Source organism: Anas platyrhynchos, chromosome 19 (genome assembly GCF_047663525.1).
Source record: "Anas platyrhynchos isolate ZD024472 breed Pekin duck chromosome 19, IASCAAS_PekinDuck_T2T, whole genome shotgun sequence".
Lineage (NCBI taxonomy): Eukaryota > Metazoa > Chordata > Aves > Anseriformes > Anatidae > Anas > Anas platyrhynchos.
This window is the reverse complement of record NC_092605.1, coordinates 10,707,932-10,735,931: the sequence shown is the minus strand read 5'-3', so window position 1 is coordinate 10,735,931 and position 28,000 is coordinate 10,707,932. Positions and strand designations below refer to the sequence as shown.

At 54.2% G+C, this 28,000-nt stretch overlaps 1 protein-coding gene across 2 annotated transcripts in view; it reads left to right on the top strand.

Annotated features, from left to right (window-relative positions):
• The window catches only part of NTN1 (netrin 1), an 84,532-nt gene that overhangs the window by 35,472 nt on the left and 21,060 nt on the right, over positions 1–28,000 (top strand). Inside the window, exons 2-4 of one of the 2 annotated variants that reach the window (XM_027471676.3) lie at positions 10,070–10,258; positions 23,359–23,508; positions 26,060–26,113. In XM_027471676.3, the coding sequence (XP_027327477.1) occupies positions 10,070–10,258; positions 23,359–23,508; positions 26,060–26,113 (393 nt within the window). The remainder of the gene's footprint in view (positions 1–10,069; positions 10,259–23,358; positions 23,509–26,059; positions 26,114–28,000) is intronic. The other variant, XM_027471677.3, reaches the window with a different exon arrangement.

Genomic DNA, 28,000 nt, shown 5'->3' with positions numbered 1-28,000 from the left:
CAGCAGCTGCAGGTGTGGATAAGCACACACAGACCATGATGCTGGCATTCGAGGAGTGCCAGTGCTGCAGAAGGACGGGGAGCACATCGCTCCCGGCAGCACCGGCTCTGGGTGAGCTTCCAACAAACTGCCGCTGGTCTGCTGTGCGGCAGCCGAAAGCAATCCATTAACAGTAGCACTGATAAGAGGGATAAGCCTGTCTGCTCCGATAAAACCCCAATCTCCAAGAAAACCAAACACAGCAGAACCTTGCAGGGGAGTCTCGGCACTCGCCTGGGCTACGGGAGCAGAAAGCCCAGCACCTCCTTGAAATACATCCATGTCTGCACCGGTGATAACTGCTGGGGAGGTCAGGCACATGAGACAGAGTTTTCCTTCTGTCTTAGATCCCCGATAACCTCACTGGAGATAAGATTGCTCTGTTTACTCGGGCTCAGGCATACCACAAAGGAGAGCTTTGTGCACAGCCCTGAAGGTGCGAATATCTCTGAGCAAACATAGGCATCGCCAGCCCTTCACACCTGCACGGGGTCTTGAAAGCCAGCACAGGGCTGATACAGGGTCCAGGTTAATACCCTTGGGAGGTGGAAGGAAGAAAGGAAAGAGGGTTTCCTGTAACCAGGTCTCCCTGAGGCTTCCAGTATGGGAATCTGAGGCACAGCTGTGATGGATAACTTGACCAGGCTCACACTGGGATCAGTGGCAAAGCCAAGGCAGGACTCTCTCTGCCCCTCTCTGCCCCTCTCTGCACCTGCAGTTTGTGGGTGCACAGGAGCGCAGGGAGGGGACAGTCCAGCTCATTTGTCACCAGTGGTGGTGGCCCAGGGGAGTCCAAGCATCATGCAAATGTGCCTTTTGAGAGGCTTGAGCAGGCTGCTGGCACTGCCCACTGCTGGGTGCCCTGGTATCAGGACAGCTGCTGAATTTTGGGTCATTCACAGAGCAGGAACAAGGACAGAGCAGTGGGAACAAACACAGCCTGTGCCAGTGGTGGGTTGCCACCTTCCCTGCCATGCACGGGGACAGATGATCCTCACTGTCCTAGCCACTGCCTGAAATAGGGCCAATGAAACTTTAATTAATTTGCACCAATTAGTTTATTAACAGTTTATTAACATAATGGGGAGATGATGGATGCACAAGGGCAGAATGATGTTCCCATGTGCACACCTGCCTCTGCTGAGCACTCTGCAGATTTCCAGGGACTCAGGCCCTTTTCAGGGCTGGTTTGCAGATGAGCTGACCAGCTAGGAGTGGTCAGGGACTGCAGCTGCTCCATCCTGCAGTGACACAGTGACAGAGGCTGTCTGGGTGGTGCCACCATCTCCATGTCACTTCAGAGGGGACACCGCTGGGTTTGGAGGTGACCGCCAGCCATGCAGTGAGCATAGGAGCAGAGCTGCAGCTTCAGTCATGAGTCTGGCTGGGGATGGTTTAACAATTTCCCTGGCCCTAATACAGACAAGATTGGGAAATTATCTAAGGTTAAAACAACACAACACGCTCCTGCACACGCTGTGTTTGCTTGTCAGCCCTAGCCCTGCACAGCCCGACCTCACGGGCAGCTGGGTGAGCACAGGCAGAGCAGGACTTCTGTGGAGGCATCGCAGCTCCTGCAAATTTAAAACCACTCGGCATCGCTTTCACCCTGTTTGGCATTGCTGTCACCCTGCTTGGCATCGCTGTCACCCCAGAGCTGCCAGTTCCAAGTCTCCCCATTCCCCAGGGCAGTGCTGGAGCAGAGCTGAGGCTGTTTGTAGCACTGTAGGCTGAGAGGATTTAATACAGATATTTAAATCTTTTCCCTCCTTGCTGAGTTGGTTGCATTATTGTGCCTTTTGCATTTCAATAACCTTTGCTCTGTATGTGCAAATTCTTTCAATATTGTTTTCTGCTGTGACTTTAACTCTCAAGTGGCATACGTCTTACTGGGAGTGTGGGAAAACCTTCAGGAAAATGTCTCGTTCTGTGCAGGGAAAGCAATGCCCCTGTGTGATGAGTGCCCTGTCTCTGGTCTGGAGCACCAGCACTCAGATCCAGCACATCCCCTCCTTGTGAGCTCTGGGGCTCTGATTTTAAGACAGAAATACAACAATATTGGTGAGACCAAGTGCTTTGGGATAGGGATGCTGATGTTAGCGCCTCGAAAACCACTAACTAAGGCCCCCACGGTCCATGCCAACCAGAGAGGTGAGCACCACAAGGCCTTCCCCCACCACACCACAGACCCGTGGTAGTGGGAGGAAAGCTGCTGAGAAGGGCACCAGATAAGAGGGAAAGCACACAGGCAGAGCCTAAATCCAGGACTTGTCCCCACTCGCATTCCCCTGGACTTGACACTTCTGGGGCACCCGGGGACTCAGCCGGTGGGCAGCCCATGGCCAGCGGCTCTCTGCTGCACCTGGGTGCCCACAGGGTCCCTGGTGAGGTCCCCATCTGCTCCCACCTTCAGATGGCAGCCGGGTGAGTTACGGGATGCAAACTGTTCATTTCAAGGTATTGCAACCTTGGGAGGCAAGGTTTCAATGGTGCAATTAAATAAAAACCACTAATGGCTGCCTGGCATCATCTCCCAGATCAAAGTAAAGAGTTTGCTTCTAGACTTTTCCTTTCTAAAAAAAAAAAAAAATTTGATCAAGTACTTTCCGGGATGAAACTTAACTGCAGACTTCCTGCACAAAGCCTGGTTGGAAGAGAAAACTGCCTGGTCAGGTCCTGCAGCTACTGAAGAAAACAGGGTTCATCCCCGATCTCAGAGCCTGCCCCGAGGTGGGCACGCCATGCTCGCAGCCTCAGTGCAGGACAGGACACCCCCTGGCACCCACTGGCTCCAGGCAAGGACCACCTGGGTGTCTCCTCCCAGCCCTCAGGGGTGCCTGGTCCACTTCTAACCCAGGATCAGGGCTACAAGGCTCAAGCCTTCATCTCTAGACAGTTTTCACGGGGCTTTAGATGGACAAAAACCCCACTCAAGTGTCTCTGTTGGGGCAGCCAGTGCCAGAATGCTCACTGGAGGAAGCGAGGGCAAACTGCAGCACATTTCCAGGCACTTGGAGTACAAGCCTGTGTGCTGCACCAGGGCTCGGCTTTGTGCTTTGTATCCTGTGTTGAGTAAGACTGCTTTTGTCTTGGGATAAAATGCCTTGGGTGAGAAGCTGCCAGAAGTCTCAACATTTCAATGCAACACAACAGGCCCACAGGTTTCTCATCCATCTTCTTTGCCTGTTGATAGAGCATCAGCTGCCCAGTTGCTTTGAAGGAGATATTGTAGGTCACTGGAGATGTCCCCGAGGATTTGGGGCAGGAATACACAAATCAGTGGGACCTTGCTGGATGCAAGCAGCTGCTTGCCACGTGTGGTGGTGAGCAGCGGGGAGACCTCGACAGCTCAGAGGCTGATAAAATCTGGCTCATAATCTGAACGTCTCAGAGCCGTAAATCTCCCAGGGAGAAATCTTGCTCTTCCTCCTGGTGCTCCTTGAGGGGCCACGTGGACAGCCCGGAAATACCTACAGAGATCCTGGTGCTTCAGTCCGGTCCGGGAGGAATAAATGTGGAAGCAGTTATCAAAACATCTCCCCCCCTGAAATTAATAACACCGTGCATCAGTCGGGCAGGCTCACGCTGCAGATTAAGTCGCGAGCGGTGTCTGTCGGTGCTGGGACTGGATCCCTTGCTGTGGGGACGGGCAGGCACCGTGCTGGGTTGGCCGCAGTGCACCCAAAGGGACATCAGGTGTAGGGCAGGGCTTGGCTCCCACGGCACTGGAGAAAGGTTGGTGATGGTGAGTGTTGCCAAAGTGACCTTCTGTAGTGGATCTGATGGGACTTGTTCCTCCTGCCTTTGGGGTTTGGTCTGTGTTCAGCTCCAGACTTTCTCTGTTTGTTCCCAAAACCCCACGCCAGTGACCACGGCTATTTCAGACGTTGGTTCTGGGCTCTGGGTTTTGCCAAGCCATCTGCTGCTCACTTTGAGAGCCAATATCTGAGCTGGCTACAGGTGCTGATGGGCAGCAGCACGTGCCTGATTCACCCCTACCCTCTGCTTGGCCAAGGGCAAATCCCCCAAACACCCCTGGGCTGAATCCATCAGGCTCTGACGTGTTTGCTTCTCCTACCTGCTCCTTGCGCTTGGTTTGGCCTCTGGAAATAAGCTCTTCAGGAATTTATTTGCAAATCTCTCCCAACTTTGACCAAAATTGTCCCCCATTTTTTCAGTGACTTATTCAAATTCAAATTTGACTTACTCAAATTTCAGTGACTTATGACAAATTCAAGCAAGCTGGAGCAGTTCATCTTAGAACAGTTCTCAGAGACAGCAAAAGACACATCCCTACCAGGGAGCAGTGTTTTTCTTTTTAAGCCTTGGCTTCAAATATAAGGGCAATAGATTTTCTTTAAGGAAAGAAATCCCCAAATTTGTTGCCATTGGCACAATTTTTCACTGGCCTCGTTTCTCATTAGCAACTGAATCATTTTAGCAGGAACTTGTCCAAAAACATTCAGCCTGAGTCAGACGCCCGGTCTCAAACCTTTAAGCCCAAACAGTGAGCTTGGCGTTTTTAATATAAAGGAGAGCAGGGGCCTTATCTGGAAATCTTGGGCAGGAAACCTGCTGCTGTGACGGGCTGGGGCTGCACCCTGCACAACCCACGCTGGGTGGAACAGCTCCAGGACCTCCTGGTCCATGGGCACGTGGGGGTTTGGGCAGCGTGTGGAGCAGAGGGCCCCTGGGATGTGCAGCTTCCTGGGCGTTCCTCGGTTGCTCTGAAGCCGTCTTTTCCAGAGCTGTTTCCCCAGAATTGCCGTTCCTTGGGTTTTCCACACATAGAGATGTCTTCTGTTCCCCGTCCCTTTCTCTCTGGGGTACGTCAGCAGGGACAGGCCTCCCCCCCCCCCCCCCCTTCCCCTGCCTGTACTGCAAGCTGGGTTTGTGGCTCTGGTTTTGTGGGTGAGGCCAGCTGTAGATGCATTTTCTGTGGCAAGTACACACATTTTCCTCCATCATTTTGTGCCTTATGTCAGAAAACCTGGGGCCTGGCACAGACCCTGCGTCTCCCTCACAGCCACAGCCTCCCCTGGGTTTCTCCTTTGCTGGATCATCTTTAGCAAACCAAACCGAGTTCCCATCCTCCTCCTCCCTCAAGCTTAGTGCACACAAATGGATTTTTCCCAGACAAAGGGTTTGGCTCAGTGTGGCACAGAGCACCGGTCCATGCAGGAGACACAGGGCCACCTGCCCTGCCAGTAGAGTTGGATTTGGCCATGTGTCCTGATGGCTCTGTGCTCCTGGGCCACACACGCTGGAGGACTTCACTGCCACCACAGCTGGGTCCTTCCACACTTTACCATTTTCATGCAACAAGACTGAAGGAAAATCCCTGTCCCAGTGGGGACAGTATCCAGGCCCCCAGGGACATGTGGGGCCACCACTGGGGCTCATTCCCCAGGTGCAGCCCCGCAGCATGGTGCAGGAGCTCCTCCGCATCTCCAGGTTCATTGCCGGCTGCTCCAAAACCTCAAACCAAGCATCAGGCTTGAAGGCTTGAGATGCTGGAGGGCTCCATCCATACTCCATCCATAGGGCTTTCTCCTTATCTTCTGGTCCAGCAAGCAGACAGGTCTCCACCAGTTCGGGTTGCTCCATCTGTGATATCCCTTCCCTAGGAGTTAAGGTGTATATATTCTTGTATCCATATGGACCCCCCAAAAAGTATCCCCAAAGATGTCTCCAGGGGTGTGGGGCCCAGGCACAGGCAGGGTGGCCCTTGCTACATGAAGCACGTGAGGTTTGATCCTGCAAGAGACAAATAATGGCTTGGGCTGAGCTAGCAGTTATTTTTTTGGGGGGAAAAAAAAAAGAGAGAAGAAAAAAGAAAGAAAAAAAAATTATCTGGAAAAGGGACAATTTTAAGGAGACTGAGGCTATTCATAAATTCAAGTCAAATTTAGAGATTAATTTCAGCCCCTGGCTTCTTCTTTCTTCCCCCGTCCCTTCCCCCCTTCCCCTGAATTATTGTTCACAAAAATTAAAACAAAATGTTTTGGGGGTTTCGTTTGTTTAAAAAGCAATTTTCATTTTGAAAATTGCCAAAATATAAGTTTGGAAAGGGTGGGGTGTTTTGAAAGGGCAGCATTGTCATTGCTGAATGAAAACCGCAGCGAGGAATGCGTCCGGGGAGACGCCGGGCGCAGGGACACGGGGCCTGGGGACGCGGTGGCAGCACAAAGGACCACAATCAGCCTGCACCTCCAACCCGGATATCTCCTCTCATTCCCCCAAATGGAAAATCCTGCCTGCCTTGACCTTCTTCGACAGAGTTTCTCTACCAAGATGCTGTATTTAAGGAGGGGATGCTGCCGCCGTTGTAGTTTATTTGACTGGCCCCAGACCACAACTTTCCCCTTTTTGGCTCTGAGCTCCTCCAGGTTTCTGAACATCTGCACTTCAGGGACGTTTGGTTGTTGGTGTCAGAGCCTGGCAGCCCAGGTAGAGGCCCTTTGATGAAGCTGTGTACATCTGTGCACAATAAAGTCAGCGAACAAAAGGCTGGGGAGGTCCTTGGCAAAGTAAGAGAAAGAAAGGAGCAGAAGGCAGCAGCGCTGAGCTTCGCTGAGCAACTGGAACCGAAATGTTCATCGGGGAGTTTGTGGCACCTGGCATGTGCTTTGCTCCAGGGTCTTCAGCTGGAGCATCTTCTCCACTGAGAGAAAAACAAAGCATGAGGAGCAGAGGTGGTGCTGACCCTGGGAGGTGATTTTTTATTGTGCCCAGCAAAGATGTTCATAGAAAGAAAGGCTGGGTTGCTAAAGAGCCGCTTGTTGCAGCAGGGAAATTGGAACCGAGGAGCATTGGCTGGAAATTAAAGCCAGGCCAATGCGTGTTCAAAACCAGGCAAGAGGCTTCAGCACAGCGGGCGATGGACCCTCAGCAAGGGGAGGCTGAGCGGGAGCCTCCTTTCCTGAGTGCCTCCATCCTAGCTCGGCATCTCCGTGCCCCCATCACCAGTTTGCCCCGAGCCTGTGGCACCAGCGTGATGTACCCCACCATCAACCTCAGCAGGGACTTTCTGACGCCTGCATGGACCATTTGTTGCATTGCCCTAATTCCTCCGTCCCTATGTGCTATTGTCAGGAAAAAAAGAGGAGGGTTCTTCTGTCTAAGCCTCTCCCATCGGGCATCTCTGGGCACATCAGGGTACAGATGGAGCTCCCAGCACAGCGCTGTCTGCTCTGGGATAACACAGGGACAACTATTTCCACAAAATGCAGTCTCTTTGGGGGTTTAGCCCCACTGTCTGTACAAGCAGGTGCATCCCGAGGTGGGGATGATGGCAAATCATGGGATTAGGAGGTGCCCAGTGCCCAGCAAATGCCCTCAGTGTCTTGGGAGGGCAGATGGAAAGAGGGGACAGCCCAGGCCATGCTGCTGGAGACAAAATTCGCCAAGAAATTGTATCAGAGAGGTGGCCCCCACAGCCTCATATGAGGTTCAGCTTCTTCCCTCCTCCAGACATAGGATTTTTGCATCCCTGTAAGCCTGAAATCGATCCCAGGCTGTGAGCAGCTCTGTGCACCCTGCTCGCTCCGCCGCCTGCCTGCGCAGTTCTGCCCGGCGGGACCAGATGAAATATTTGCACAGACCTTGAGAAAACCCCAGGAGCTCCGTGTCCTGGCTTTGCAAACACATCTCTGTTTATCAAGTAACCCAAAGAAATGCGAAGATTTTCACTCACTGTCCGGGTGGGCTCAGCCTTGGGTTTTGGAAAAGGACTTGCCAATGCAGTCTTGCAAAATACTGGAGTAGCAGCGCCAGCTTTCCTCAAGCACCAGTTTCAGGAGGTAAGCTTGTGCACTCTGGAAAACATGAATTCCTGCTGGCTTTGAGGGAAAAGGAGGTCGTCTCCATGCCACCCCTTGGAGAAATACCTCCCCATGTTGCTCAGCTGGGTGTAAATCTTGCGGTTTGTAGCACCAAAGAGGGAGTTGCTGGCAAGTCTCAAGGCTTTCAGTGGCAGAGATGTGCCTGCACATTCCTAGCCTGCGGCAGGGGGACAGATGGAGGGACCTGAATATCTTCTCTGCCCAAGCCAAGCGATGCGCCTGGTGCTGGTAACGTGCCTTGGTGGTTAGCCACAGCCCGGAGGACACCCATGCTGTGCCTTTGTGTCACAGCTCCTGTCCCCGCCTCAGCCAGTCTGCTGCTGCCGGAGCAGGACCAGCCCTCGGTCTCACCCCACCACCTGCCCCTGCATGCCCCACGGGAAGGGTTTAATCTCAGCTTCTCCCAGATGCAAATCAAGGGTTGGTGTTCTGTGAACTCCACCACCACTCCCCAACGGCTCTGTTCCCGCGCGCTGCAGGGCAGAGCCCGCGATCCCACGTGTACAGCGCTGAGGTTTAGCAGGAAGGGCACATCCCCTGTGCTTCTTTCTGATGCAAACTGCCCAGTTACCTGCGCTCACTGCATCGGCAAACTGAGGCCGAGCTGGGTCTCCAAAGCCACGAGTCCCTCAGCACACAGGAGCTGTGGGGCCGCTCACCCCAATGCTCCTCTCCTGCCCTGGGAGATGGCAAATGTCCCCGCAGGCTGGGGGCTCACCTATGGGGACACAAACCACAGTTTGAAGCCACAGCGTTGGGAATTGTGCTGTCTCACGGCTGACAAAGTGCCCTGGGGCCACCCTCACACCATCCGACTGCTTCTCCAGCTCTGCAGGCATTTGGGTCTGGTGGGGATGTGATGCCGGGCCCTGGCACGGCAGCTGCAGGAGTTTGGGTTGCATGGGGAAAAGCAGGGAAGCGGTTCTGCGTCCTGCTGGGCAGATGTGGCCGGAGGGTTGTGCTCCCCACTATGGTTTTGCATCATGAGTTAGCCGGGGATTGTTCCCAATAAACAATCTGGAACTGCACTGTAATTTTGGGGGCTGAAATTTGATAATTAAACAAATACAGCATGCCTTTGTCTTGGGCGAGCACCATAAGGTAAACAGGAAGGAATGAAGGATTAAGATGTCTCTGCTGGAAAGGAAGGTGACAAGCCCAGGGCCGTGACACCTTCGCGCCGAGCGGGGGGCCCAGCTGCGGGCTGGCATTGCACAGCTGCATTGTTCAGGGGTGAAGAGCAAATAAAAGCAAAGGGAAAAGAAAACAAGCTATAAAACCCTCAGCAAAGCGCACAGCCCCAGCGACCGCCTCTTGACGGCCCCGTGACAGCCCTGGGGAGCGGCAGGAGAGGGGTCACGCTTTTGAAGTCCTCAAGTTGCCTTTTGCAAAGGCCCCTTGTGACAGCAGCGCCCGTGTTGACTTTAGGGTGCATGGCGGGGGGGACATCGGACGTCTCCCAGCAGGCTTGGTCACAGCTGGAGCAGTGTTTGAGCAGATGGGATGGGATGGGATGGGATGGGATGGGATGGGATGGGATGGGATGGGATGGGACGGGACGGGACGGGACGGGATGGGAGGCCTTGTGGGATGTTTTAGGCTGCACACACACCATGGAGCCTTGTGTTCCACATACAAACATGGCAAGGAGAGCCAGGGAATAAGATAATGAGACTTTTACGTGATTCATAGAGCTCAAACACGCGTGTCGGGGTGGGTATGAATGAGAACACTGGGAAGGGTGGGATGGGGGTGCTGGAACCCCCTGGGGCAGAGGGATTGGGATCAGGGGGTGCTGGGGAGCAGAAAGGGGGCTGTGCCCTGCATGGCTCAAAACCCTGCAGTGCCAGGAGCCGAGGGGAGGGAGCAGAGCAGGGCTCGCACAGGGCAGAGCTCCGGCAGCAAAGCCGTGCGTGGCCGTGTCCCAGCCACACGTGCCAGCTCCCTGTCCGCCCCGAGCTTTTAATTCACACGAGGAGCGGGGAGAGGCAGAAGGCTCATTGTAAGGCGCGGAGTTGAAGCACGAAGTCTCGCTGACCTCGGCTTCCCCTCCAAAAAGCCGGGTTCACCAGAAAGTGGCGGTCGGGGAGAGGTGCGGGCTGGCATCGGGGTGGGCACCCCCGGGGGACCCCTTGTGTTTTGGGGGTCCCGGGGTGCTGATGGGCTGTGCTCTGTGCCCTCTGCAGCCTGCAACTGCAACCTGCACGCGCGGCGCTGCCGCTTCAACATGGAGCTCTACAAGCTGTCGGGGCGCAAGAGCGGCGGCGTCTGCCTCAACTGCCGGCACAACACGGCCGGCCGGCACTGCCACTACTGCAAGGAGGGCTTCTACCGAGACCTCAGCAAACCCATCTCCCACCGCAAGGCCTGCAAAGGTACATTTTTTTTGGGGGGGAGGGATGGGTGGGACAGCACGGCCCCTTCTCCTCCTGCCTCTTCTGCTTTCACCGCTCCTGCTGTGCACACCTCCTCCTGCTCCTCTCCCAGCCAAGCCACCAAAAGGAATTTTCCTCTCCCGCTCCTGTTCCCTGCCCTCATTCCCCTGGTCTTCCCAGCCTCACAATGAGGATAAAGCCTCCAAGACAGGTCCTCCGTGCTGAGGGTTTTTTGAGATGTTTCCAGGTTACAAGGGCTGTTTTCTCGCTCCCGTGCATCAGGGCAGACTCGTGCAAAGCCCCAGGTGTGGGGCAGACGTGGGGTCTGCAAACCAGCGCTCACCTCCCCCGAACCCCCGGGAGCCAGGGCAGCACCAAACCCATGCACCAGCCACTCCTCTCCTCCGGATGAGGCCTGAGCAGTAAAATGGGAAACAATTTTATTTTTTCTCTCAGCAGACTGGGTTTTCTGAGGTCTCCTCTTTGGCAGTGGCAAGTGCCCCAGCCTCTGCAGGGTGTATTTTAGGGGGATTCCCAGCACACCTGATGCCAGCTGTCCCCAGAAGGCATGGGGTGGCCCTGTGGCACAGGTGGGTGCCCCCGGCAGCCCCCACCTTACCCAAGCTCTGTTGCTTTACACAGGATCAAGTCCTGCAAGGACGCTTTTTTAACCCTCAGCTGGATGAGGCATAAATCCCAAACCTGTGGCTCTGCTGAAGGGATCAAACAAACCCAGAGCAGGAGATGCCAGGCTTTCCTGCAGAAAGCTTCACCTCTTTTCTCTCAAAGCACTGATTTCAACAAGAAATGGAAAGCTTTTTGGCCTTGCTGGGTATTTTTGGCTGGAAAGCGCCAGGCCTTCAGCATTTTCAGTTTTTTAATTAAAATTGCTTCTTCATTTTTCTTTTCCACTTAAAAGACATGCTTTGCCAGAGCAGAAAAAGCAATCAGTTCTTCAGGCAGCCCTGCCCTCTTTTTTTCAGCTTGTAAAAACTTTTCCAATGGCAGATTTCTGAGTTGCCCCATTATATGGCCACTAAGGAGACACGATGTGCACTGGGGGGAATTTGAGGTGCTGAGCCCCAGTGCCCTGTGCTCCCCCTGAACCTGCTTTTGGGGTGCAGCCCCTCTCTGCTCTGCCTCATGCACCACGTTACAAGAAGAGCACCCTTCCCAGGGCTCCAGTTGTCCCAGCTCACCCCAGCTGCCTCCACCCCAGGGACGCGGGGGGGTTTCCCCTTTCGCTCCCCATCCCTGGCTTCCCCATGTGTCCCATCACAAGGCAGCCCCGCCGTGGCACCCACCTCCCATGTCTCCCAGGGCTTTCCTCGCCCTGGCATTTCCCATTCCCCAGCCCCCAGCACCCCACACCTGCCTCAGTTTCCCCCGGCAGCCGGGCAGAGCCCCGCCAGCCTCCGCTGGGCGCTTTGCACTGCTTTAAGCCCACGCTTCCCAGACGCGGGCTCATCTGCTCCTCGAACACCCTCTGCAATTGTTCTTCTCCCCTTCCCCTGCCTTCTCAACTGCTCCTGCTCTTGAAACTTGAGATCGCCACATTTAAATGCTTCTCCGAACCCCCCACAGGTTATAACAAAAATGTGGCTATTGGAGCCACCAGATACAAAGGTTTGTAATAAATATGCTGGTGCATGAGCAGCTCCCCGACTCGCAGGCTATTAGCACGATTTCACAGCAGTTGGAATGGTTTATTGTTGGCATAATCCACCGTCCTATACAAAAGCAGGCGAAATGAAGTTTCCTACAGCAAAGGCATTCCTTTGAACACCGGCTTTTCCTGAGCCCTGTTTATGGCACAGCGTGTTTTATGTTCCCCCTGTTTTGTGTCCCCGATTCAGGGAATGTTCTGAAATAATTGGTAAAAATGAGCATTTAAAACAAACAAACCAAACACAAATGCCATCTAACAATTTCCGCCATTTCTCCATCAATAACAATATTAATTTATCATCTCACCAAGCCATCTGCCGATGGGCAAAGCTCTCCCAGAGCCTCCTCTTGACCCAATGTGTTTAGAATTAAGGAATTAACTATCCTGCAGCATCTGCCATCTCCCTGCCTGCCGCTGCATCTCACACAGCACATCATGTTTTCTCCATAAGACTTGATTCTTTCAACCATCACATCGCTCCGTTCATGTTTCACGTGTAACACATTTCAAGCAGTGCATATAACGGGCAGGGACCCGCCGGGGGAGCATGCAGCACGTTTTAACCACCCTGCGAGTGTGCGTGAGCTCGGGCAAACTCCCAGCAAATGTTCCACAACCGAGCTGCTGGAGACGGTTTGTGTTAATTCAGCCTCATTCATTCAGCCTAACAGACACATCCAGCCCGCCTTCCTCTCCCCTGCGTGTCTCATCGCTCACCCCATCCAATGCGCTAGGTTCTGTATCTCCATCCGTAACGCATCTCATGTCACACGTCAGGAAACCGTAGAGGAAAAGTTGTGTTATTTTAAATGGTGTTTGCAGTGCCTGGTTCCGGTGATGTATTTATGCAAAAATATCGTGTTGCAGAAATGTTTGCATGATGTCTGTGTTTTTCTTTTTTCTTTTTTTTTTCTCCTTTTTTTTTAACTTGGATAAAAAGAAAATGCCACTGATTTTTGCACATCTGCAGGACATGGCAATGAAATGAAATGTGAGCAGAAAGCAAAGCTGGGCAGTGCCCAGGCTGAGTGTTGGCAGCTTTTCCAACAGCCAAACATGTAACACCTTTGCCCTCACTTGTGCAAAATATATTCTAAAGATCTGAAGCTGTCCTACCAGCACAGGTAAAATCATAAGAGTTTGCCTCTGGGGGTGATTTCTAACCCAGCAGTAGCTAACCGCAGAGTTGTGCAGCTATGCTACGTTTCTCGCCTGCGTGCTAGCTTCCAGTTACTTTCTGAGGGGAGAAAAAAAAAAGCCAAGTTGCGGTGATCGGAGATGCCATGTCCCAGAGCCATGCAACAGGCAGATCATGGCATGAAGCCTGCAAACCACATGGGAAGGAGTCGATGACAGCTGGAGCAGGGATAGTGCACGAAGCAAAACCCTGCCACACTGCCCTTTTAGCAACAAAAACCCACATGTAAGAAATCTCAAATATTCATCTTTTCAAAGCTCTGAACAAGTGCGAATTTTCCCTCCCTTCTCAATGATTTTTGCGAGAGTGTGAACAGCTCCCAGAGCGCCCAACCTGCGCCTCCCGTTTCTTGTGCTCTCCTCTGCTCCGAACGATGCCGCAAGCGAAACCCCACCTCTGGCCCCTGCAAGCCTCTGCCCGCTCCTCTCCATCATGGGCTGCTGCAAACCAGTGCCCTGGAGTTAGCTCTGGTCATTAAATTCACCCACGATATTTGTCAGTTTATTGGCATTAATGTCACTCCATCAGGAGAGAAATTCCTCAGGGTTTTATAGCCCAGCCATAAAACAGCCCTGTGCCCTGGAGAAAGGATTTGCAGGCTTTTTGAGTAAAAGATGACAGAGGAGGGGCATTACAAGCATCGTGCCGAGGCTGCCAGCGCACAGCCGGGTGGAGGGACAGGTTTGGCACCTGGAGCCCTCCTGCCATCGGCCTGCCAGCGCCATCCATCTGCCTTGGCATCTGCGGGTGCGTGCTCCCAGCCCGCTGCTCGAGGATTTGGGGTTTGCTTTTTGGAGGTGGTTTGGGGGCAAGCGGAGAAGCAGCGATCTCTGTTCCCATGGGCTCAGCCTCTGGCCCTAGGTGTGCAGGGGCAGGTTGTGTCCCCAGCTGGCTGCAGGCATTCGGGGGCCTCTGGCCCAGCTGAATCCCCCCCGGCTCCTGTGCCACGGTAGGGGAGAGCAGAGCCCCCGGTGACAGGGACAGAGGGACGGGTCCCCCATCTCTCTCCACTGACTATAGAGGGAGCTGCGTGACCAGCTTAGAGCACGGAGCTCATCTCTACGTGGCCGAAGCCGGGGGAGATGAGCCTCCTGCCGAACCCCAGGGAGATGTTGGGGTGCAGGAGGCAGCCGGGGCGAAGCCCAGGCCTGAGGACGGGCTCGCTGCCAGCGCCGCGCTGGTGTCCCTGCTGGTGTCCCTGCAGCCGTGGCCCAGTGTGGGTTGGGAGGAGCAGCCCGGGCTTCCCTTCCTTGCACCTGTGGTACATCTCTGCAGGCTTTGGTGGCCAAGAGGACCCTCTGGTCTTGGAGATGTCCCCTGCCACCACAGTGGCCGACCCGCAGGGCTGGGGTTGGACACCTCGCAGCTGGCACCTCCCAGAGGCAATGGGATGCCCGAGGCCATCGGTGGGAGCTCCTGGCAGGACTCCTGGCCCAGGCCCTTCCTCATCCACAGCGAGTCCCCTCTGCTGGACAGGTCCCACAGGCTCCCCCCTCACCTCCTTGGTGTCCACCTCAGGGCAGGGGGTGCATCCTACGAGAGGTGCTTCCTGCCCCACAGGCAGCCTCTCACTGATCCCACCTTGTTCATGGTTTCCCAGGCCCAAGGCCAAAGCGAGACTTTCTGTGAACACCCCCCTGCCCCCCAGGGAGTTGTCTTCAGTTTTCCAGCTTTCTTCCCTTCCTCTTGTCGTTTCTTTCCTCCCTGAAGACCAGCTGGAGCCACCAGGGAGATGGGAGATGTGCCTTGTGTCGGCAGGGCTTGCATCGAGTTCTTGCACCAGGGCTTGGTCACCTCTGAGAAATCACATCCCTGGAGAAAGCCGCCGCTTCCAGGGCAATGATCTGCCAAACACAGCCTTTAATTCCTCCATGAGGCAAGCTCTGCTCATGCTGGATGAGCAGCCTTCTCGCTGTGATCCTGTACGGCGCTCCTTAGCGGCTCTGCCTGACGCCCTCCTCCCAGAGGCCCCGTGGTTCCTTATATTGATCCCATTCCAAGTGCTGAGCTCTGGTTTGTGCTTTCTGCATCTACAACTTGTCAGCAGCAGCCTCAGGCAGACACAAACCACTCGGTGGAAGTGTACAAAAATGCTGTTTAAGCCGTCTCAGGCACTAGTGTGGAGGTGTCCTGGAGCACTGCAGGAGCTCTGAGTGCCACCGCCCCCAAGTGCCACCCCTGCCACGGCACGTGGGGACCATTCACCCACTTCAGCTGGTCCCAGACTGCAGAAGGGACATGGTTATTACAGAAACTCTGGAATTACTTTGAGACAGTAGAGTGAAAACATGGAAAAGGAGGGGTTCTCTTTTTTTACAGAAGTTGATGCCCAATGCCACACCTCTTCCTGGCCGTGCCAGCTATTAAACCCACAGGATTGTAGCGACACGCAAGCAGCTACACCAAATTAAGCAGCCACTTCCAAGGGAGCAGTGCTTGCTGTGGGGCAGCAGGGACTGTTCCTGCAGCTCCAGGTGGTGCTGGGGACACCTCTGGGTTGTTCCAAGCCAGGCAGGCTCCACCCGGCGCCTTCAGCCCTGCTCTCTCTCAAGCACTTTCTAATTAACTCCGACCCGTGAGGGCATCAGGAGGAACACTCACAGCTCCTTCCCCAGCACAGGGCAGCTCCACCCCCACAGGGATGGAGCCGTGCACTGGGGTGCACATTTGGGGACCACAAATGTCCCGTTCCCGTGCCAGGCGTGCAGCCACTGGCGAGCTCGCTGGTACCGGGGCTCGTTCTGCCTTTCCTTGCAAGTTAACCGGGACAGGGAATCCTGCTCTAAGCTCTTTCCAGCAACTTCATCGCTGACTTTCTTCAGCTGGGACAACCTCCTGAATTACAGCAGCATCTAGACGGACATTTGCTTTCAGCAGTATGTGTTTTAAGTGGTCAGGGACTGAGGCTGGGATCAACGAGTACAGGGGGGCTGTGGGGACCCCTCGCCAGGTGCTGGGGGCGAGACAGGGCTCTGCTCTTCTGTGGCCTCCAGAGATTGCCCTAGGAACTTAGTGAGCAAAAAATGAGAGAGGAAAAGAAGAAAGAGAGGGGTTTGTCTATGCCTGGTGACAACAGCAGAGCAAAATCACCTCTGTGCTAAAAGTTCCCTTGTGCTGCGGCTGACTTCAGGCTGCAGGGGAGCCGAGAGCTGCACCTACCGCCCCCACCCCAGCCCCTGCTGCACACCCCAGCTCTGCGGCAACACCAGGGAGGTACCTGGACAATAAGCAATAATTTGCCTACCCATAAATATTTTCCAATATCTGAATTGATTTCCTGCTTCAGATCAGTTCCAGAGAGTCCAAAATCCCCCAGTCTGATGTCAAAAGGAAGCTCAGCCCAGCTCCTGTAGCATGCCCAGTTCTGACTTGAACCGTACCACAACCAGGCGCCTTTTCCTCCTTAGCAGAAGGAAGACATTGCCCAGTTAAACCTGCACCTCTCAGGGTGTCACAAGCCAGCTGCTCCCCAGGAGCTCTCATTGCGTTCTTTCACTCCCCCCCGGGGGCTTCAGTGTCCAACCAGGTCCCCCCCCCATGCAGAGCTGCTCGCTGGGCTCCCCGCTCCCTCCCACCTCATTTTGTCAGGCTTGTGGCAAGCTCATCAGCCCCGAGACTGGCTGTGCTGCCAGATTTGATTGAAATATTATTAGTGGGAGAATACGCCCGCAGGAACCTCATTTCCTCAGGAGCCAGCCTAAAAATGCATCAGGAGGAGAAAACGTTTGACTTTTTTTTCCCCCCTCAATGAAAGTATTTTCCAATCTGCTCTTTTATTTTATTTATTTTTTTTTCTGCAAGCAGCCCCAGGTCTGTGCAAGAAGCAATTTCTCCCCTCAGAGCAGGTTGAGCCTTATGTTGCTTTAGAGCCACGAGGACATGTCTTTGTGCCTGCTCTGCCTGCCCACACCTGCACGCAAAACAAACAAACAAACAAACAAAAATCAGGCTCTATCAGCAAAACCAGGAGAAGGAGGTGTCCCTGGAGGTCTCAGTGTCCCCAAGGGCTCTTCAGTGATTGCTTCAAGATGCACCCGAACGGTGGAGCTCAAAGACGAGAGGGAATCTCTAGCAGGTCTTAACAAGAGGCTTTTCCAGCATTCTGGAAGGGGCAGTGATAATCACTGTCTGTATCACTAATGCCTGCCCAAAACGTGGATTTATTGCTGCTGCTCAGAGCCCCCACCCCGGATTAGTGGCGACTCTCACTCAGCAGAGGCACTGGGGGCCCCACCTGTTCCCTGGTGCAGAGGGGACAAAGACCAGGTCTAATCTGTGAAATTTGGCCCAAACTGCAGGGTGCCTGTGCCCTTGGCTTCCCTGAGTGCCAGCTCAGGAGGAGGAAATGGGAGAGCCCTGAGAAGCTGTGCAGGAGGACGGACGCTGTGAAATGCCAAGAGATTATTTGTCTTTGCCTGATAAAAGAGGGAATTCATTTTCTGCTGGTGAGAAAACCTTTAAATCTCCTCGAGAATGTGCTGAGGGACACGCTGCATGAACATGATCCTTTGGAGAGCTAAATCCAGCTCACAATACTGCAGGCAAGCCAACCATCTCATTGCAAAGCAGTTAAGAGTTAATATTTAAAGCCATCATTAGGGTTCAGAGTTAACACAAGCATGTTTCAACCTCTGCTTCTTGTTAGCAAACTGCCTGGGGAGGGACGAGGCCAGGCTGTGTGGGACACATTAGATGCCACAGATTTTTCTTGCCGACGGCATAAATCTGTGGGACTTGCTGGCCGTGCCAACCCTGCTGGAGGTGCCGCCGGACCGCCTGCAGGACTTCTGTTGGAATCGGGATCCCAACACCCGGGCTGCCGAAGATGCAGGAGCAGGAAAAAGCAAGTGTGTGGGTACAAAACAGCTTGTTTGCGTAGTGCTGTCCGAGCCCTACCTCTAAATGCTAAAACAGCAGGCGAAGAGAAACACATTTACTGCATCAGGAGGGCGCGGGCTGCTTGCTTGAAGCAACAGGCAAATAGAAGTTGCTGATTGCTGTTTAAAATATTGTTGGAGTCAAAACATCCACAGGTGAAGCTTCACTTTGGTGACTCTTTTTTTCCCAGCAGAAAACTTCTGTAGCCACATTTTTTTTATTCTAGTCGGAGTCTTTGGAGAGAAGACAGAAAGCAACCAAAGGGAGGCAATTTTGGCCACGATTCTGGAAAAGCGCTTAAAAGCATGTTTAAATATAAACATGTACCTGAGGCACATTGGCTACACGGGGCTTCAATTCAGACTTAAACCTGAGTGATTTCCCGAAGAAGGCTCACTCCGTGAACCAGAGCCCCAGCCGATGGCCAGTACGAGGAAGGAAGGTTTTTCCATTTTAGTTCATTCACTGTTTTACTGCTCCTTGTGCAGCTCAGAGCAAAGCAGCCACATTTGGGGCTTTGAAACCTGGCAGCCCTGCGAGGTATGTTATCATTGCAGACACTGCATGACGAGGGGAAATCTGGACAATCCCCGAAATCACGCCTCTCTCTGTTCTTCGGTCAAACGGGCTTTTCATCGTTCTGAAAACCTCCCAAGGCCAGGGCTTCCTCGAAAACAGGAAGATGCTAATTCTCCAAAAATGCGGGTCCTTTCAGGTACCTTCTCACAAACGGTCACACCTGAGGAGAGCTAAGCCCGGAGATTTGTGCCTCTGTTTACCTTTCGATGCACGTGTGTGGGGGAAGATTAGCACCTGGGAATGCCTCTGACCAAAACTCAGGGGTGGAAAAATATTTGCATTTTTGTCATGCTACATGCCCACCTTTGGTGGGCCGGAGACATCCCAACAAGTCCAAACACTTTTTCAGGGTAGTTTGCATCCTTTCATGCACAGTCCTAAGTATTGTCTGCTGATTTTCTTAGCCCCAAAGCATTCAAAGCCCCAAGTCGCACCGTTCCCCGTGCTCTGACAGACGATGGTCTTTCTCTGCAGCTTCGTGCAAGTCATAGTGCCTTGTCCTGGAAGCCTCAGACAAGGATACAAACCTCTACAACAGGCAGTTTTGCACGCCCCCGGGGGAAATCTCTTCCTAACTGCAGGCAGTTAGTAGCTGGCTCGGAGCGCTTCTATCCGTATATATATTAATCCCAGCTAATGTAACTACAGATGTTCTCATTCACGGGCCCATCTAATCCTGTTGGGTCTTTGCCATGGTGTCTCGTAGCACGAGTCCTACGAGTTAATTACGTGCAGTGCAAAGAAGCATTTCCCTTTATCGCTGAAAAAGGTTGCCTTTTGAGCGCGCTGAATGTCCCTTTGTTCCCAGGGCTGGAGGAGCAGAGGAGAGGAGCACCTGTCTGACCTCCTCGGCGCGGCGCGTTCCTTGGCACCCCTCCACCGTCTCTTGGCAGGGCTTTGCTAATCTTCTCCGTCGCCCTCCGATGGGTGCTTCTCCTTGCCTTTCACCGCGGGCTCCCAGCTGAGGGCCTGCTATTGATTTCTGTAGTGTCATGGTACGATGTTCAGTGTCGCTCTCTCCCCCTTTCAGAACACAACCTGCTATCTCGTTGCTCTTCCGAGCTCCGTTGCAATCAGCCAGATGTTTCATTGATGCTGGGTCTGTTCCTGGAGTGGTTACAGCTGATCAGGACCCTTCAGCGCTCCTTCCCCTTGTGCATCCTTCCGCACGCTGGGGTGTATCCGCTGCCCCCGCACCCACTGGGGCACTTTGGGCAGGTCTCAGACAAACCCTGCATGGTCTGCTCACCTCTGGGCTAGCCAATCTGAAGCTGGTCACACAGACATGGAGACAGCTTCTTGCTTTCCAGGCCTGGGCTATCATATAAAAGAAACCAGCTTTTGTGGGCAGAGGCACCCCCACTGCTCCCTCATTCCCCCTTTAAGCCTCGCCATCTGCTCCTTGTCTGCGCCACAGCCTTGAGCATGGAAGAAGCTCATTTCTCGCCGGTAATTCCCAGTCAGCTCTGCCACGGATACTTGCCAAAGCTTTTTCTCAAAGACTTCCTGAGAGAGCAACTAAACCGTGGCAGTCACCGTCCTTGTCCGTGCTGCTGGACCTGGGGCGCAGCCACCAAGGGCGCTCCCCTCCCCGGCCCTGCACCTCCACTGCAGTGATTCTCCAAGCAAGGCACCATCTCAGAGGGCAGAAGCCCTCTGCTGCCCCATTTGCTATCCCTAACAATATCCAGGCACCTTCCTGCAATGATTAGTGAGCTTGTCCCTGCTCCTGTGCCTCCTGCTCAGCGCTGGGGACCGCTGATGTTGGTGGGTGATGCACGCTGGGGAGTCCAGGCATGAAAACATGCTTCATGACCCAAAACGCTGATAACAGGAAGGTGATGAGGAAACCAGAAAGGTGCTTGCCCTGATTACCTCCCCTCGTGATTCTCGTGCAGTCTTTCTTCACTTTGGGGCTGGGACACGGAGGAATCTGAGCTGCACCGGACAAGCCAGCGTCAGCCGCCAGCAGCCCAGCCACGCCGGGAAGGAGAAGAGCCTGTAACTGCTGGCTGCAATGTTTGCACTGACCAGAGAACTGCAAATTGTGTTTAATTGCTCCTAATTGCTGGCACTGGCTCTGTTCCTGGGGGCCAGGGATCGCACATCTGGAGATGCAGCTTGGGCCCCTTCCCACCTCCCCGCTCCAGGGCGACGCACGGGGCTGATCCGCCCCTCGACTGGGAGAAGCAGCAGAGGCAGGCGGCCTCCACTCCACCCTCATCCCCTCGGTCACTGCACGTGGCCATCCTGTGGGGACACGGCCACCGCAGAGCCCCGGGCAGGCACAGGGGGCCGGCAGCCCCAGGAGCAGCGGGTCAGGGACAGCAGCATCGCCGTGGGGTCTGAGGGACCCCAGCAGCTCCCCGTGCTCTGAAGACCATCTTCCACACACGCCTTTCTGCAAATCTTACTCATCACAAAGGCTTTTTTCCTTTTCTCTTTTTTCCCTTTTTCCTTTTCTTTTTTTTTTCCTTTTCTTTTTTTCATTTTTTTTCATTTTCCTGTTTCCTTATTTTCTCTTTTTCCTTATTTTCTCTTTTCCTTATTTTCCCTTTACCTTTCTTTCCTTTTTTTTTTTTTTCCTTTTCCTTTTCATTCCCTTTTAAACTGTTTTCCCTTTTTTCCCTTTTTCCCCTCTCTTGTCCAAGCGGTCCCACCGAAACCCGCAGGATCCGCTCGCACGGGGGAGGATTACTCACAGGATGGGGGTTTGCAGGCGCTGCTGAAAGCAGCACACGCAGCCCCAGCGGGGACGCCTGAAACATGAGGCATGTTCCTCCCGCTCCTCCTGCCCTTTGCCTCTTCTTGTGTAACCCTTCCCTGATTTGCTTATTTTCGTGTTAACTCCTGCCTCTCTGCTCCACGTTCACGCTTTTCCACCCTGCTGCTTTTCGTACATCCTTGATGTAATTTTATTCTGTCTCCCCTGGCAGTACTGGAGCCATCCTGTGTGGCTGCTGGGAGCAGGTTCCCCACCTGAAGGTCCCTGTGCTCGTCACCAGCCTTGCCGGTTTAACCTTAAAATAGAGCTGTTAAAATATTTCCAATCAAAACTAGATTGGATAGAAAATTAAGGTTTTTTTTTGTTGTTGTTGTTTTTTTGCTCCAGGCAGGTCTGCAAGCAGCTGGTTCCCAGAGGTCTGGGGGCAGAGCAGGTTTTAGCCAAAATCCCCAAGTCAGAAGTGGTCAGGAAAGGGAAAAAGAAGTAAAAACTTTTTTTTTTTTTTTTTTTTCTCTTTCCCTTGAAAAATCATCATATTTTGGCAAGACTTAGCCTCTTTCTGCCCTGTGCAGCAACAACAAGGGGACATCCTGGGCAGAGAGCCCCAGGCAGCATCCAAACCCCAGATGTCAAACTGGGGCAAACTGGAGCTGGGGTGGAGGAAGGTCCAGCTTGGGGGGGAGGGAGGAGCATGGGAACCTGCAAACCCAGCCCAAATGGATGTGGGCTGTCCCCATACAATTTGGGGACACAGATTTGGGGTGTCTCAGAGGCAGGAGGTGGCAGAACAAAGCTGGAAACGTCGCAGCGTCCCTCGTGGGAGTGACAGCCTCATCCTGGGGGGTTTGGGAGGGTTTGAAAGCAAAGCCCAGCCTCTGGGGCACCCAGGCTGGTTCCCGACCCCCAGAGCAGCCCCCTCCAGGCTCTGGGCAGTGGGGCAGGGTCTTTCCCCCAAGCCTCCCTTCTGGCAGGCAGTGCCCCAAGGGGCACGAGGTGGGCAGGATCCTTGCTCCCCAGGCAGGGCTTTGGCTGGCTCTGTCCCGAGGATGTGCACTAGAAGGAAGCTTCCCTGCCTCTGCCTGCCACGGCTCAGCAGGGGCAGACCGCAGTCTGGCACGGCGCTCGCAGCTCTTAGAAACCAGGGCTGTTAACAAATGTGCGAGGCCATAATCCTTTTGGAGCAGTGATGATAACAAGCCCCGATGCTTTTTCTCTCTTTTTTTTTTTTTTTTGGCTTTTTTTTTTTTTAACCAACAGCTGCGCCGGTAAGTCCCACTGTGGGAAATGAGCTGGTGAATGATTTCAAGTGCAGTATTTACATCCCCTGCCAAACCCTTCACATCTGCCCAGCTCTGCCGTCAAGCCTCCATCCATCTGGCCGGGAACAGCAGGTCCTCAGGCTGCCTGCACCCACAAGGGCATTTCCTTCCTGCGCCCGCAGTGCCAGCTGCCTGGGATGTTGCTCAGTGGGGAAGGGCTTGAGCAAAAGCACTGAAAGGAGTTTTTTGTGTGTGTGTTTTTTTACTTTTTTTTTTTTTAATTTCACGTGAAATGAATTCCCAAAGTCATCGAAAGCGATTATTTCCACCCGAGAACTCGTGTGCTGAAGGGGTGATGAAACACTCCTTGGTTTTGTGCCCCTTCCCTGCAACCCTGACAGTGCTCCAGGGAGCCGGGGGGATTAGGGTTAGGGTTAGGGTTAGGGTCTGCCCCAGCGATGTTGCCCCACAGCTCCTCCTCGAGCCCTGCAGCCCTTCCCCATCCCAGCACCCAGGCAGTGCAGTGCCCACGGGTGGGTGCCCCAGAGCAGGACCTCAGGCCCCCCGCGCTGCTCCCCAGCTCCACGGAGCACAGATCGCCCACAGCGTGTGAGACGTCCCCCCTGGTCCCCGCTGCTCCTGTGCCAAACTCCACCTCTGTTTCAGGTCGGTGCGGTCCCTGGCTGGACGAGAAGCTCGCAGGACACCCAAATGCTGCCAGTGGAGCCGCGCCGCCTCGCCACCTCTGCTCTCCTCGTGCCCTCACCCTCCTCTTGTGTGTTCCCCCCGCAGAGTGTGATTGCCATCCCGTGGGCGCCGCCGGCCAAACCTGTAACCAAACCACGGGCCAATGTCCCTGTAAGGACGGCGTCACCGGCATCACGTGCAACCGCTGCGCCAAGGGCTACCAGCAAAGCCGCTCTCCCATTGCCCCCTGCATAAGTAGGTGGATCGCGCTTTCGATGTCTGTAGATGAGAGGGATTAACCCTTAGCACAAGCTCAGCCAAGGCAGCCACTAACCCCCCTGCATTCGTGCTGATGGCTGGGGCTGGGGGATGGAGCTGCCGGTGCCCCCACACATCACCAGCTGTGGGGCACAGTGCCAAAACCAAACCCCTCGTGCCCAGGAGCTGTGTTGTGTGAGGGCAGCTACAGCCCGATTTCCTCAAGCCGTGATTCTGCCTCGGGGTACAGATGGGGTCTGGGTGCTCAGGCAAATCGCTACACACAGATTTTTCTCTTCAAACGCCAGGCTGCACTAGCACAGAGCTCAAATCAAAAGAGCTGCTGGTGCGATGGAGCTGCCACCAGAGCAGCACAGCCCGATTTTAGCACCTGGATTGCTAAAGGCGACCATCAACACACAATGCGCACAGAAACGCGGGCTGGCTCACCGCATGGTCTGCTTTTGGGTTTGCCTTCCCAAGTGTGCCCTCAGCCTCTGCTCTTAACAGCAGCAAGCTCCAGGTATGGCTCCCAAAGGCACTGCAGTGTTTGCTCTGCCAAGAGCCACATCCCCACTCGATCCCTTTTGACCGATGCCTGGGCAAGGTGTGGTTTCACCCCGTGCTTCTCTATGGAGCCTCCTGGGTTTGCTGCTGTTGGATCATTTGGTGCTCACTCACCTTGCCAGAGACCTCCCCACCTGCTCTAACATCAGACACCGAAATGGCAGTGCCCAGGGCAGGCTGGGGAGGAGGGCTTGAGGCTGCCTCCTTGCTGCTAAAAATAGGGGGAAAATGGGAAAAGAAAGGTGAAGGTTGAAAGAATCAAGTCTTTGTTGGATCCTACAGTCTGCTGCCCACTCCCAGTGCCTGCCCTTGCCAAATTAGGGGGCAGGCACCCTTTCTCCACCTTCTCCCATGGAAGAAAACATACATTCCAGGGTGGTTTTTGGTCACTTGAGGCTCATTCTTCCCCATGTCGCAATGGGACGGCAAGAGCTCAAACCAGATGCTTGTTTCCCCAAGATGCTACAGTCATGGCTCCGGTATGCTTTGCAGCAAGTATGCGCAAAGGTTTATCATCCATCATTCCCCAGGGCCATGGTAAATCAGAGGGTAAATTGTTCCTTGCATCACCTCCCCTGGGATTTGCTGCACTAAATGAAGACAGACGCAGAATTTCAACACGATCGCGGCCGGGCTGTGTTCACGCCAGCTGCCGAAGCAGCGAGCTCACAGCTGCCCCTGCCCTGCCACCCTGCCATCCTCCGGGCCCCGTGACAGCTGCTTGCTTCTGTGACACTGCCGAGCATCCTCCCAAGGGGCTGCGAAGCTTGGTCCAGATGCATTTCAAGCAACGCTCTGGCCTGGCTGTAAACTCGTTGTGCAGTTGTTGGGTGTTTGATCAGCTTGTACGAGGCCAAAGCAATTAGAATGAGGATGTGAGCATCTCGCAATTCTCCTATGCTAAAAAAGAAAACAATAATAATTAAAAAAAAAACAAAAAAAAAAAACAAAAAAAAAAACACAGCAGCACATTTTCATCCCTGAAAAAAATGTCCATGAGTGTATCCCTTGTTCGGGGGGTATTCCCAAATACATGCACAGGTTTTATACATGCACAGTGCAGGGCACCAGCTCTCCGTCCTCACACACCCCGCTCTCTCCTGGTCACTGAACCAAGCGAGGGTCCAGCCACCCTGTCTGCAAGAGCACACTTACTCTCTGATTTACCACTGACTGTATTTTCCCTGTCCCATAAACTTCTAGCCACACAAAAATGATGCCATGGGAATGAGCAAGGCGCCAGGCAGGGTCTGTCTGCACTGCAGCCCACGCAGGGCGAGCATCCATCGTCCCCACTCGGCACGGCCCTGCTGGCTGCTCGTGCACCACCCACGTGTGCGCCACGTGTTTCACAGGGGCTTGTGCCTGTGCTGAGCTGCATGAGGGTGAACAGCTCCAAAAGCCGTCTAACGCTAATGGGGCTGCAATGCAGACAGACCCAAGTGGCCAAGCTCCACATCTCTCCTGCCTAAATTCTGCTCTCAGACCCAGATGAGGGATCGGGACAGCAGGGTGTTCCCCCAGCAGGATTCCCAGGGATGCTCGGGAATTGCTGTGCCCTAAATGCACAAAAGATGTCACTAATGAGAGCCGCGTATGCGCGCTGGGGAAAAGAGCTTGTCTTGCCAAAGCTGGGACCATATAATGTGCTCCATCTGCAGCCCAGCCTCCACAACATCAACAAACAGTCAGACTTGGGCATGAAGACCCAGAACATGATGTGGTTTCAGCTATGCACACAAAGCCCAAATCAAAACCAGGGAGCACCGCGCTGGCACCAGATCCGTTCGCGTTTCCTCTGAACGTGTGAGATGAGGCTAGCGTCCCAGCGAGGGGCTGCAACCTGCGGCCTCTCACAGGGCTGCGGGCACCTCGCGCTGCTGGGCAGGGCTGGGCAGGGCTCAGCTCCTCGGGATCGGGACTAACGCTGCTTTCTTTTGTCCCCTCTCCGCTCCCGCCTGCTCCTCCCCGCCGGGCGCAGAGATCCCCGCCGCTCCCCCCACCACCGCCGCCAGCAGCACGGAGGAACCTGCAGGTACGTTGCCTCCTCTCCTAAAGCCTCTTCTCTCTGCCTCCAGGGTAAAGGTCTTGAAAATGTGTAAAATTAATGGATAAATTCTGGTGCCTGTACTGGGACAAGCAGGTACCTTTTGTGCCCTGAATATCTGAGTTCTGAAAACACGCCTGCAGCACCCCGAGATGGGAGCTGCTGGGAGCAAGCGTGAGCATGGGGAAGTTGCAGAAAGGTGTTCCCGGGGGGGAGAATCACCGAGGAGCAAATGGGGGTTACTGCATGGCACCGGCCCTTGATGGAAACCAGGGAAGGACTGGAGAGCACCGCTAGCTGATGTACGTAGTGGCTGCACAAGTACAAGAGCCCTAAAGAGGGCAATAGAAATCTCAGCTGAGTTTTACCTGGGGAGGAGGACTGGAGAACCAAAAGATAACAGAAAACCTAAGTGTTGCTTACATTTGCATGTGAGCCTTTCCTTTTTTCTATCCAGACCGGTGTGCTTCTTGCGCTAAGCAACCTGAGGGGCAGGTGAGGCCGATGTGCCGCGGCACCGGCACCGTGCCTCACCAGCAGCATTGCAGCTTCTCGGGGTGGGACAGGGCTGTGGGCAGTACGGGGGCACCCTGGGGAAGCTTTGGCACCTCCCAGTGCACATCGTCCCATCTCCCATCCCCTGCTCTTGCCTCACAGTGCCTTCATTTCATTCACTCCACCTCCACCAGCACCACAGCACTGGTTCGCAGCACCCTCCCCTCCTGATACACACCCCGCAGGGACAGACACCTGCCTCCTCGTGTCACTGAGGGACTTTCCTGTCCCCGCTCCCCTCAATGGACCTGCCTGAGCAGGCGATGACAGCAGGAGTGCAGCAGCTCCTCCTGTCCCACAGCCCGCAGATTCCTGGGGTATTTGGACAGTGCCACGATGGGGAAGGACGCAGGGAGGGAAGATTGTTTACTTTTGCCTTACCGGTGCAGGAAGCTTCATAAATTAAAGCTTTTGTACTAAAACTGATGGACATCACCTGCAGTTGAACTCCAAGCCCTGGGGCTGGGCTTTTCCCACAAGCTGTGCTGGCAGCGTGCTCAGGAGCAATGCCCAGGACAGGAAACCAGGCAGCAAAGGGACAAGGTCTTCAGACCCCAGTGCCAAGGGAAGGGGAACCCTGGGGTTTTCTGTACTGCTGATTTGAAGCCAACCTCTGGGGCTGTAAACACAACAGCAGCGATTCCAGTATCTTCTCTTAGGCGGGTATGAGCAAGAAATAGCTCGTGGCATTGAGTTTGTGCCTTTTGCTTTGTGTGCGCTTCCTAAAGCATCTCCACTGACCTGCAGTGCTGAGCAGAGCGTAGGGAGCATGCTTCGAGCTCGGGGTCTGGTGATGAGCCCCTTTGCTGCTTTGCTTATTCATTAGGAGCTAATGTGCAATGTGAGGTTTGGCGAGTCCATTGCAGCCAAGTGTTGGGCGATTAGCAATAGGAGCTGTCCCACCTCACCCGAATTCAATCAGCAGTGAGTCTTCTGTTCCTTAAAGCACCATCTCCCAACACCAGCCTCAGTTACCCTCTTCTACCAACATAAATCTTCTTCCTCAGCTCCTCAGGAGCTTAATTACAAACCACAGAACATCTCACCATCCTCCAGTGAGCTCCTCCCCCAGACCCATTTCACAGGCAGGGATTTACAGGCGGGCACAGCACGTCAGGTGCTGGTTTGAGGGTCAGAGGGACCCCCAGAGGAACGTGCCCATCACACTGCTGCGTGCGCTGCAGGAGAGACCCGACCCCAACCGGTCCCACCCCCAGCACCAGGAGGGTTGGAGCAGAGCAGGCTCTGAAGGGTTTGCTTGGTCCTGCCAGAGCGAGCTCTGCTCCATCCTGTCATCACGTTCAGCTGAGCCTCTCCTGC